Here is a 12248-nt window from a genome sequence, read left to right as displayed (position 1 = left end):
TTCTAACATAAAATGTCACTGTGCCCTGGAATTCAGTTATTCACACAACTAAACAATGAGTGAATGTCTCAGTACTGCACTCTGCACATACCACAATACAGCACATTTTTACAGCGGACAATGCATCCTGTTGTCACTTTAACGTTTTGAATCATTGTATTGAGGCAGGTTAGTCTCCACTTATTTCCAGTCTTTATGGTAAGCTAATCTAACCAGCTGTAGCCCTGTGTTTAACATGTGGATGTGAGTGTGGTAATAGTCTTCCACTCTGCATCCCAGTTAAACTTTTCCTGTAAAATATGAGCACTTTTAACTCAAATCTCCCACTATTATAAGTGATCATCTTTTCTAACACTTAGGGTTGAAATACCACAGTAGTAATTCTTTCTGTTTTTTATGGCAGAAACATTTATGGAATTGTAGAATTTTTAGCATGCGTATTTTTGCATGCAACTTTATTTTTCAGTGCAAGAAAAATGCCCTTTCTGGACCTCATTAAAATTCAGTTGAATGTCTTGCTTATTCCAGTTGTTTGTAATGCATATCTTTTTAAGAGGTGCAAAAAATTTTGATTTGGAAATAAAATGATGTTCTTTTTTCAGATAGAAAAGGGGGTTGCTTAAGTTGGTGTCATAGAAAGAGCACCACCTGTGTCTGTTATTAAAACACACCTGACACTAAATTGTTCAAAAATCCTAATGCTAAGCATGTTATATTCACTACTCACTAGTACAGTGACAAAGAAATTATGTTAGTTGCAGCTGATAATTGTTATCATAGTTATTTTATTAACCAGCTGGCTTTAAGTACCACAGCAGATAAGAGCCAATGCGAGGGCCAGTAGCAGGGCCTGAGGTTGTTAATTTTAGCATCACAATGTTGCATTTTTTATTGATTAAATTTTGGGAGGCTTTTATTGTGTAAATGCCTAATAATAATAGCATAAGGCAGTATTTGGTTGTGAATTTTGTGCTGGTAAAAACTCCTACTGTGGTGACCTCTTGTGGTACGATAAGAGCCATTATGGAACATGGCACAGGATATACCCAGTTCTTTCTGATCTTTGGTGTCAATTATCGGTATATAATTGACAGGTAATCACAAAAACACAGGTTAAGTCCATTTTAACCCTTTTTTAGTTTAGACATATTTTATGAAAGAAGGCTGTTGAAATGAAATAAAAAGTTCCTTTAAACAAACTTATGATCGTCTATCCACCGGAGGCAAAGGCAAACACACTCACTTACTCACTCACAAACACCCACACCAAGACACACAAATATAAATGTACATGGAGGATGGAGTGTGTCCTATCAGCAGTGCGGTTCCTTGTGTTGATGACTACGTCGTGAATGACATTGAGCGTAATGACCGACCGGCATGGCTTTTCAGTATAGCACATGCAGTCAAAGTTTTTGTCGAACAAGTTGATGTCATCTTGTGAGAGACCACCGCTCACAGTCAAAGGTCCACCCCGGTGTTGCTGCTTGATCTGGTAGTGACATGAGTGCAGATGAAGGAACACGTCATCATCCCAGTGCTTCCTTATACAGCGACCTTGGCCCTGGCAAAGTGCATCACCACAGAGGCGTGTTGCAGTGGAAACATTCACAATGTACCTGTTTATAACCTGCTCCAAGTGATGTTGTGCATCAAAGCAAGAGTCCTGCAGGGTTGTGGGATATTGGAACATTTGATTAAAATGTTATGATTGAAGTCTTGCATGAAAGATACCTAAAAGCAACCAATTTCCTATCAAAAGTACAATCTACCTCTGTGTCTGTGACATTCATGTCTCCCCAAGATATGACGCCAGCAGCACCCAGAGCAGCAGCTTCTCCAGTGGTGTTAACCAGATCAAACTGCACAATTCAATTTTCAATTCAATTCAATTCAATTTTATTTATATAGCGCCAAATCACAACAAAAGTCGCCTCAAGGCGCTTCATAGATACAGAGAAAAACCCAACAATCATATGACCCCCTATGAGCAAGCACTTTGGCGACAGTGGGAAGGAAAAACTCCCTTTTAACAGGAAGAAACCTCCGGCAGAACCAGGCTCAGGGAGGGGCGGCCATCTGCTGCGACCGGTTGGGGTGAGAGAAGGAAGACAGGATAAAGACATGCTGTGGAAGAGAGACAGAGGTTAATAACAGATATGATTCAATGCAGAGAGGTCTGTTAATACATAGTGAGTGAGAAAGGTGACTGGAAAGGAAAAACTCAATGCATCATGGGAATCCCCCGGCAGCCTAAGTCTATTGCAGCATAACTAAGGGAGGATTCAGGATCACCTGGTCCAGCCCTAACTATATGCTTTAGCAAAAAGGAAAGTTTTAAGCCTAATCTTAAAAGTAGAGATAGTGTCTGTCTCCCGAATCCAAACTGGAAGCTGGTTCCACAGAAGAGGGGCCTGAAAACTGAAGGCTCTCCCTCCCATTCTACTTTTAAATACTCTAGGAACAACAAGTAGGCCTGCAGAGCGAGAGCGAAGTGCTCTAATAGGGTGATATGGTACTACAAGGTCATTAAGATAAGATGGGGCCTGATTATTTAAGACCTTGTATGTGAGGAGCAGGATTTTGAATTCAATTCTGGATTTAACAGGAAGCCAATGAAGGTAAGCCAAAACAGGAGAAATATGCTCTCTCTTTCTAGTCCCTGTCAGGACTCTTGCTGCAGCATTTTGGATTAACTGAAGGCTTTTCAGCGAGTTTTTTGGACATCCTGATAATAATGAGTTACAGTCGTCCAGCCTGGAAGTAATAAATACATGAACTAGTTTTTCAGCGTCACTCTGAGACAGGATATTTCTAATTTTAGAGATGTTGCGCAAATGGAAGAAAGCAGTCTTACATATTTGTTTAATATGTGCGTTGAAGGACATGTCCTGGTCAAAAATGACTCCAAGGTTCCTCACAGTGTTACTGGAGGCCAAGGTAATACCATCCAGAGTAAGAATCTGGTTAGATACCATATTTCTAAGATTTTCAGGGCCGAGTACAATAACCTCAGTTTTATCTGAATTAAGAAGCAGAAAGTTAGCGGCCATCCAGGTCTTTATGTCTTTAAGACATTCCTGCAGTCTAACTAATTGGTGTGTGCTATCTGGCTTCATGGACAGATAGAGCTGGGTGTCATCGGCATAACAGTGAAAATGTATGCTATGTCTTCTAATGATGCTGCCTAAGGGAAGCATGTATAATGTAAACAGAATTGGTCCTAGCACTGAACCCTGTGGAACTCCATAATTAACCTCAGTGTGTGAAGAGGACTCACAAACAGAACAGAAAGAGTCAGAGTAATGTTGACTGATAGTTGAAACTCATTATTCATGTATAAGACTAAAACAAGCCTATTCCCTAAATACTTTGTAGCAATTACCTAATTCCCTGATAACATGTGTTTGTGTGTGTGTTTTTAAATGTCATGTATTGTTACAGGTTTTTATGAAATCATTGTTTAAGACTGAGTGCAGGAACGTGGGTGTAATCCTGAGTATAATGGAAGATTTGATAGGAAATTAAGTAAACAAACCATGTTTATTGTTGTTCCCTTAAAGCTTTAGCTTAATCCAGTGAGTAAATAATATACTATAAAAGTTTTAACTCTAATAAAAGATAAGGATAACAAAGAATGTAGCTTCAGGACAATTAATACTGGTTTCACTTTTGAAGGCTTTTAAAAATTGAAACATAAGAACAAAAAACAAAAGCAAACAAACAAAAAACATAATTGTTTGTTTCCATGTACTCTGTGCTCTGCTAAAGTAGCTTTCCATGATTCACTGTCTACTTTGACATTAGAATGAATAAAGATGAGGAAAACATCTGCCTGAAAAAAAAAGTTTTTTGAATAGCCTGAAGCCTAAGCTATAGTGCTGGAAGATGTTAGTGAACAAAGTTTACTGTGAATGAGAGCCTTGTACTTAGAAAGTAGTTCATCCCTAAATTCTATGTTGGATGGCAGATACCTTTCATTCCATCAAGGATTGGTGAGGCACACAGAGCACAAATTGTTTCTCAAGGTAATACAATACTGTGTGTTGAGCAGTGATGTCTTACTTCTGACACATAGTCATCAACGCTGTCCTTGTACACAGGTCTTATGTAGGCATAGATAGGGATTGAATAGGTGCTTTGGGGGAGGGTTGATACCCTCATGGCTTCCTGGATGCGATGGCGAACAAACAAACGAGCTTTCCAGGAGTCTTTGAGGACCAACTCCAGGTAGATGGAAGGAAAGAGTGCCGTGGACTCTTTTCAGAGCCACAAAAGATTTTCATTCATCTGCTTCTCAATATCAGGACACTCTCCAGTGAAGCCCACCATGTCCTGGTTGTAGTCATAGTTATAGCAGTCAGGATACAAGTAGTAACCCCAAAGTCTTTTTGGCCTCAGTTTCTTCCCAATTTGGATGGACAAAATACCTCTTGGCTGCTCTTTCAAACACAATCTTTGCCCTTTCCTCTGCTTCATCTTCAGAAAGTGAAGTGTTCTTCTTTTTGACCTTTTCGATTGAAACCTCTCTGTAGATATATTTGCTTCCCCAGTTTCGAATCCACTGCGGTCTCCACTCTTCAAAGTCAAGCACAGCCAGGCCAGGTCCATCGGTGGGAATATAGTGCTTGATGTCATCTGCAGCATCGTCATGGTGGTCCTGCATGTCTGTTATTTGCGGCAAATCTTCATCATGCATTTCTCCAGTGTCTTCGTCAATATAGGGAAAGATGCCAAAGCGGTCAATGTAAAATATGGAGATGCTTTGGTTGGTCACCGTTTTCAGGGTGCTGCTGACAAAGCTGAAGTAGGAGAGGTCAAGGGGCATACCAAAGTGGATGTTACACAGTTCAGTTGGAGCATTCCACGTGAACATGAAGTGATGGCCAGGAAGGATAGGGTAGTCTGTCCTTGGTAAGGACCTACAGGAGGATATCAGGGCCATTGCGCTGACAAACAGGAATAAAAAATGCTGTGTTTCATGGATCAGTTTCACTCCATACATTTTGTAACAAGAATGAGATCTGTCATAAAAGGAAACAAACACCAGTTAGGTTTGAGGCCCTGATATTGATATTCATCTTGCTTGGACAGATTTGTGCTGATGCCAGACTTATTGCTCTTTTTCTGTCTTCAAAAGGGGCAAAGTATAAAAGATGGAATTTCATTAATGAAATCATTTCTTAATTTTCCCAACATTTTCTTGTTCTTACCACATTCCAACATTTCTTTTGTATGCATGACAACAAGACGGGCTTGCCCCTGCATGTTCACGAAGTGACGACTTCAGTATTTAGCCTCACATGCAAAGACACTAAATTCCTTTTGCAGGAGCAAAAGTTTTTATAAAGCTACATTAATAAGAGCACTTATTAATAACACCATATATCCAAACAAAATTCCATCTTATAAAATCTTCCAAAACAATAACTTTTGGAAGATTTACAAATGTTGCAAATACAGTTACAAACACAATAAAATTGCTAAATCTTCATCAACAAAGTTTTTTTTTTCTTCAAATTTTCAATTTTAGTTTTATTAAACTTGATGAACTAATGATACATATTCTTGTTAGTAAATGTAAGAGAAGTTGGGTTAAGTAATGGCAGGGTGCAAGTCTTTAGAGCATCTTATTGATTCAATGCTCAAGATTATTTTTCACACAAAGCGATTTCTCCAGGATTTAGTTTTTTCCCCATGCTTTGCAGACAGCAGTGAAACCTTATGACTTGCTCTTTTTTTAGCAGAAGATGTGTTGTGTTCTCAATATACTGAAGAAAAAGAGCTGACTAAGCAATTGCTTGGCTTTCCCTTTGGTCTTCCCTTGTTGTATAACAGAAATGTAGCTACTCAGTAGGTACAGTTAATGTCTCTGATGTTCTCAATTCACTTGGAACAGTTACAAAGTTACAAGAAATATTGATAATAACAAAATGTTTCCACTCTGAATTGCCAAAGGCTGTAGGGGGATATCTTTTTATCCTTAAGAAATGAAATCATCACTTGAAAGTATTTTGTATTTACCTTGGTTACCTTTGTTTAATATAATTAAAATGTTTGTGTTGATCTGAAATATTTAAATGAGTTGATTGCAACAACTAAATAAATGTTAAATGGACTGCTGTTTATATAAAGGTTTCGTATTCTACTTCTACTTTACTATACTAGCAGTCACCTATGGTGATAAAATGCCCATCCCTACGAGTTTGAAGGCAATGTTTGGGCTCAAAAGGTGGTTTTAGTGTCAGGCTTCCAATTAGGTTATGGTTAGGTTTAGGCTGAGGTTTAGGATTAGGCATTCATTTTTGATGGTTAGCGTTAGGATAAGCGGCTAATGTGTGTGTGTGTGTGTGTGTGTGTGTGTGTGTGTGTGTGTGTGTGTGTGTGTGTGTGTGTGTGTGTGTGTACTTGCGTTAGGAACCACTAGTAAGCCTGCAGTGTCAGAGCGAAGTGCTCTACTTTGGTGAAATGGTATTATGAGGTCTTTAAGGTAAGATGAGGCCTGATTATTTAAACACTTTGTATGTGAGGGGAGGGATTTAAAATTTGATTCTGGATTTAACAGGGAGCCAATAAAGAGAAGCCAGTATGAAAGAAATATGCTCTCTCTTGCTAGTACCTGTCAGTGCTCTTTAACCATCTATTCCTCAAATCTACATCTCTCCTAAGAAGAAATTAAGCCTTTGGATCAAATGCAGCATTTTGGATCAAATGCAGGCTTTTCATGGAGTTTTTAGGACATCCTGATGATAATGAATTTCAATAGTCTGTTGCCGGTTAACCTGATTAGTTTTCAAATGTTCATCCAATTGTTTTTTATAGTACAATTTACAAAAAATCTAATTTAAAATGAGTTAATATTTTTTTAACATTGTGTTTCTTCTCAATTCAAACATTTAATATGTTTGTTGTTTTATTGTGAATAAAATATGGGTTCATGAGATTTGCAAATCATTAAATTCTGTGTTTATTTACATTTCAGTGTTAAAGCATTTTGTGAACTGGGTGTAGTTTTGCAAGGACCATCCCTGGGATTAACATAGTTTTAACAGTTATTAAAAAAAACCTTGACCTTAGAAAATGTTTCCTAACCCACATAATGACAGTTTTATTTGAGTTCTATTTATTCAACACTACACTCTTGCCAAGTTATATTTAAAGTAGAAAGCATTTCAGAGCTGCTGGCAAACTTGACCCTATAATAAATCCCTACTAAACTCTCAATCAAACTTTAAATATAAACATGTTAATCAGGTAAATGAAGTCTCATTAATTATGTACTTACTTGTTCTGCGGGTCCAATTTGTTTTGGTCCAAAGTAAGCCCTCAGTGAGTAATTAATACCCGTTAGTCTCCTCGTTAAATAAGCTCTTGCAAGTGCTTGAATTATAGGTGGAACAATTGTGGTAGCTTGTCAGAGCTGAATGATCTGCTTCCTTGAGGTGTTCCCTCCTTTTTGGGCTGTCTTGATGTGTTCCAGGTTCCCTCCTTACTGCCTGGAGGAAGATAGCTGAGGAACCTCTGGGTTGAGAACAATCTGTCCTACCGCTACCACTCGCAGACAAAGTCTCTGTCCAGACACGCAAAGAATGTGAGTGTTTGAACTTGGTCATTTGTTTGTGGAAATGTAATAAGAAGGAAATCCACCTTTAGGTTAGTTATCAAAGTGATAAAATGTATGGACCAGATGGCTGGTTTCACCAAAGATCTTTACTCATAACAACAGATTTTGCAAAGAAAAGCGTCTGGACTTCTTTAAGTTGCTTGAAGACGTTTCACCTTTCATCCGAGAAGCTTCTTCAGTTCTAAGGTCAAATGGTGGAGAGTCCCAGATATAAACCTAGTGGGAGTAACCCCCCACAGAGGGACAAAAGGACCCCCTGATGATCCTCTAATCGCCTGAGCCAAGGTGTGAAACTGGGTGTGGGTCCCAATCAGCCAGAGTTTCGGGTGTGTTCATTGTGAAACCAGGCCCCACCTTATCATGCGAATTCCTGAGGTCAGATGGCCCAGGATGTGAGTGGGCGTTAAGGCGTCTGGGAAGGGATCTCAAAACTGGATTATAGATGGTAGAGAGTTGGTGTCGTAAACCCCCGCCTCTGTTCAAAGATGGTCGCTCACAGTGGACATAGATGGCTTCTTTCACTCCTCTTTCAAACCATCTGTCCTCTCTGTCCAAAATGTGAACATTGGCATCCTCGAAAGAGTGTCCTTTATCCTTAAGATGCAGATGGACTGCTGAGTCTTGTCCTGTGGAGGTGGCTCTTCTGTGTTGTGCCATGCGCTTGTGAAGTGGCTGTTTGGTCTCTCCAATGTAGAGGTCTGAGCATTCCTCGCTGCACTGTACAGCATACACCACATTGTTAAGTTTGTGTTTTGGCGATTTGTCTTTCGGGTGAACCAGTTTCTGTCTGAGCGTGTTGCTGGGTCTGAAATGCACCGGGATGTCATGCTTGGAGAAAACTCTCCTGAGTTTCTCTGATACACCGGCTACATAGGGGATGACAATGTTGTTGCGTCTGTCCTTCTTATCCTCCCTCGCTGGTGTCTGGTCTTCTTTTCTGTGCCTCTTTGCTGACTTTAAGAACGCCCATTTAGGATAGCTGCACGTTTTGAGTGCTTACTTTACATGTGTGTGTTCCTTCTTTTTTCCTTCAGGCTTAGAGGGAACATGTTCTGCCCGGTGGTGTAGGGTCCTAATTACTCCAAGTTTGTGTTCCAGAGGGTGATGGGAGTCAAAGTGGAGGTACTGGTCCGTGTGTGTGGGCTTCTGGTAAACTTCGATGTTGAGTTTGCCGTTCTCTTCAATGTGCACGGCGCAGTCCAGGAAAGGCAAACAGTTGTCCTTTGTGTCTTCCCTGGTGAACTTGATGTTTTTATCCACAGCGTTAATGTGCGCAGTGAAGGATTCCACTTCTTGTGTCTTGATTTTGACCCAGGTGTCGTCCACATATCTGTACCAGTGGCTGGGTACTGTTCCTTTGAAAGAGCCAAGAGCCTTCCTTTCCACTTCTTCCGTGTAAAGGTTGGCTACAATAGAAAGACAAAACGCCAAAACACAAACTTAACAATGTGGTGTATGCTGTACAGTGCAGCGAGGAATGCTCAGACCTCTACATTGGAGAGACCAAACAGCCACTTCACAAGCGCATGGCACAACACAGAAGAGCCACCTCCACAGGACAAGACTCAGCAGTCCATCTGCATCTTAAGGACAAAGGACACTCTTTCGAGGATGCCAATGTTCACATTTTGGACAGAGAGGACAGATGGTTTGAAAGAGGAGTGAAAGAAGCCATCTATGTCCACTGTGAGCGACCATCTTTGAACAGAGGCGGGGGTTTACGACACCAACTCTCTGCCATCTATAATCCAGTTTTGAGATCCCTTCCCAGACGCCTTAACGCCCACTCACATCCTGGGCCATCTGACCTCAGGAATTCGCATGATAAGGTGGGGCCTGGTTTCACAATGAACACACCCGAAACTCTGGCTGATTGGGACCCACACCCAGTTTCACACCTTGGCTCAGGCGATTAGAGGATCATCAGGGGGTCCTTTTGTCCCTCTGTGGGGGGTTACTCCCACTAGGTTTATATCTGGGACTCTCCACCAGTTGACCTTAGAACTGAAGAAGCTTCTCGGATGAAAGGTGAAACGTCTTCAAGCAACTTAAAGAAGTCCAGACGCTTTTCTTTGCAAGCTCCTTTGACTACGATGACCTGGATGACTGAGAACCTTCACAGACAACAACAGATTTTAAATGTTGTTTTTACATAACAAAAGAAAGGGTATATTTTAAATTGTGCCAAGTAATTAAATTCTGTAAACTGTTTCTACAAATTACTAACTTTGATTAACACTAGTCATTTTATACAGACCCATAATGTTTCTGTTTCAATGTTTCTTACGCATACTCCATGTAGTTTCACTCACATATATGTATACTTGTATGCTTTTTATTTTATTTTGTTTATTTATTTGTTTTCCCCTTGTTGTGTATTGTTTTCTCTTCTTACCTTTGCACCTTTGTGGTCCACCTACCCAATTTCATTGTGCAAGAAACTGCACAATGACAATACAAAACTCTAGGTCCAAGTCTGATTTTAAGGAAATCTCTTGTTTGGTTAAGATTTGAAACCCAATAAGTCTACAGTACAAATAGTCTAACCTTTGTGGAACTATACACGGATGGGAATCAAGAACCAGTGCCCAGTAGTTCAGAGAGCACGATGCCATAGTGCAAACTGGATCCAGGACAGAAAGCAGCACACAGACAGCATGCTAACATTAAGCTAGCAAAGAATCCAGAGTAAAGTTAAATCTGAGCAAATGCTGATCTCACCCCAGCAGCCAGACCCTGAACTTCAACAGCTAAAAAAAATGATGATCCTCTGTTTCTACCTGTTCAGGTTTCTACAATATAAGCACTGTGTTACAAAGACTGGTTTTCCTCTGCTTTGTGACCATACTTAGCTAATGAGAGGAAGATAATATGTATGTCCTCATTAGGATAGGGATTTGTGCTGGTGTGTGGGACTGTAACTGATAGGTTTATATTCTTAAATTATAATTGTGAGACAACATATTTAAGTTCATTTTACATAGAAACAGTGATGTAATGTACTGCATTACTGTAATAAAAATATTCTGTATAGTATGTGTAATACGTTACTCTTTTGAGAACCAAAAAAATGACCCCAAAAGTGATCTCAACAAAGAGGGGAAATACCTCCAACATGCAAAAGCATTTGATCACATAGCAGGCAGTCAGTCTGCAAAATAGTAATATTGTAATTCTGTTTAGCAATCATGATTACAACAGTGAGAACTGATAAGAGAATTGAATTGATAATGGAATCAGAATGGCTAAACTCTTATCGATTCCCAGCCCTAGTTCTTTAGTTGTGGAAAAAATCTTAAATTTTTGAAACAATGTAATGTTTATTTTTATAATGTTGAGTTTCAGGTTCTTGGGAGGCCGATAGTGTTCTGTTGTGTATTCTTCTATCTGTGTATGCTTTTACTGCATTACATGTTTGGGATCATTGCCATGCTGTAAAAGGAAACTTTTGTCAGGCGGGACAGACTCAGGCGTAGACTGAGGAATACAGTTACACAGTTCTTTATTAAGCAACACCAGGTGCTCTAGATACAGGTGGGGGGAAGGTGGGGGTTTCCAGGGATCCACTGGGTTAGTGGAAACGGGATCGCCACACTCACTCAGCTCCTCTCGCTGCTCGCGGGGAATTCCTTCCTCACACTCAGGGGATCCAAGGTTCATGATTCGGGACAGGTCCAGGAAATCTATTTACAAAGCTAGCACTAGGAGAACCAGAAGTTTGCAGAGCCGAGCTTTTACTAACATGAGTTACTCAATATTCCAGCGACGAGTAGCTCAGCGCTCCTGCCTTATGAAGAGGCCAGCAAACAAAGTGATGAATCACAGGTGGGTTATTAACTGCAGGTGTGTAGGTGAAGGCGAGAGCCCAACATGAGCTCTGCCCAGGCAGGGCGATAGTACCGCGCGCGAGAAAGCAAAAGCCAAACCAAAATATTTGTAGCCGCGGGGCTGACCGGGCAGGCGCAGGGACTGTGGCAGCTGTTTCAAATCACAGTCTTTCCAAAATCTGACTTTACTTTTCTGGATTAAGTAAAGTCCAACATCATTAATCCAACATCACTAGCTGAAATGCAGCCTCAAAGCACAACAGAGCCTCCTGTGTGTTTTACAGATGGCTGTAGACAATCACTGTTTAACCTCTCTTTTGACCTCCTACTTACTTATTGACAATAATGTTTAGCAAACATTACAAATTTGGTTGTTGTCTAATTTGGCATTCTTCTGCCTTTTATTCCCATTTCCCTTTGTTAAGAATGGCCTCCTGATAACCACCCATGAACTGTGACCATTTCTGATGAAGCTTTAACTATGAATGGATCAGCTGAAGAGCCAGAAACATCTCCCAAATTCTGTATTAGGCCCTTGCTGGATTTTCCTTTTTTCTTAAGGACATGACTTTTAGATCCTGTCCTTCTGTTGTACATTTTTCATACATTAAAATGGGAATAAATTAAAATAAAATGTTTTTACAAAATATAATGTGGCTACATATACATTTTAAAAGGAGTTCTTAGCTAAGTTATATTTCTCATATTTCTTATATTTTGTTTTGTTTTTTCTTTTTCTTGTATTTTGTACACCACAATTGCTTCCTTTAAAAATGTCCAGGCACAAGGACTAGACT

At 40.0% G+C, this 12248-nt stretch overlaps 1 protein-coding gene across 1 annotated transcript; it reads right to left on the bottom strand.

Annotated features, from left to right (window-relative positions):
* Positions 1 to 1243: 1243 nt before the first annotated feature.
* LOC308384343 (hyaluronidase PH-20-like) lies at positions 1244 to 7387 on the bottom strand (the record flags this gene model as incomplete). The annotated part of the gene is given in 6 exon segments (XM_080862845.1): positions 1244 to 1666; positions 1773 to 1862; positions 4066 to 4263; positions 4267 to 4423; positions 4425 to 5024; positions 7286 to 7387. Coding segments are annotated over 5 exon segments (1449 nt in total). The 5' UTR covers positions 5006 to 5024; positions 7286 to 7387.
* Between the last annotated feature and the right edge of the window lie 4861 nt (positions 7388 to 12248).

This window comes from Rhamphochromis sp. 'chilingali', assembly GCF_963969265.1.
Source record: "Rhamphochromis sp. 'chilingali' genome assembly, chromosome: 2".
NCBI lineage: Eukaryota > Metazoa > Chordata > Actinopteri > Cichliformes > Cichlidae > Rhamphochromis > Rhamphochromis sp. 'chilingali'.
This window is presented reverse-complemented; position numbering and strand designations above follow the sequence as displayed.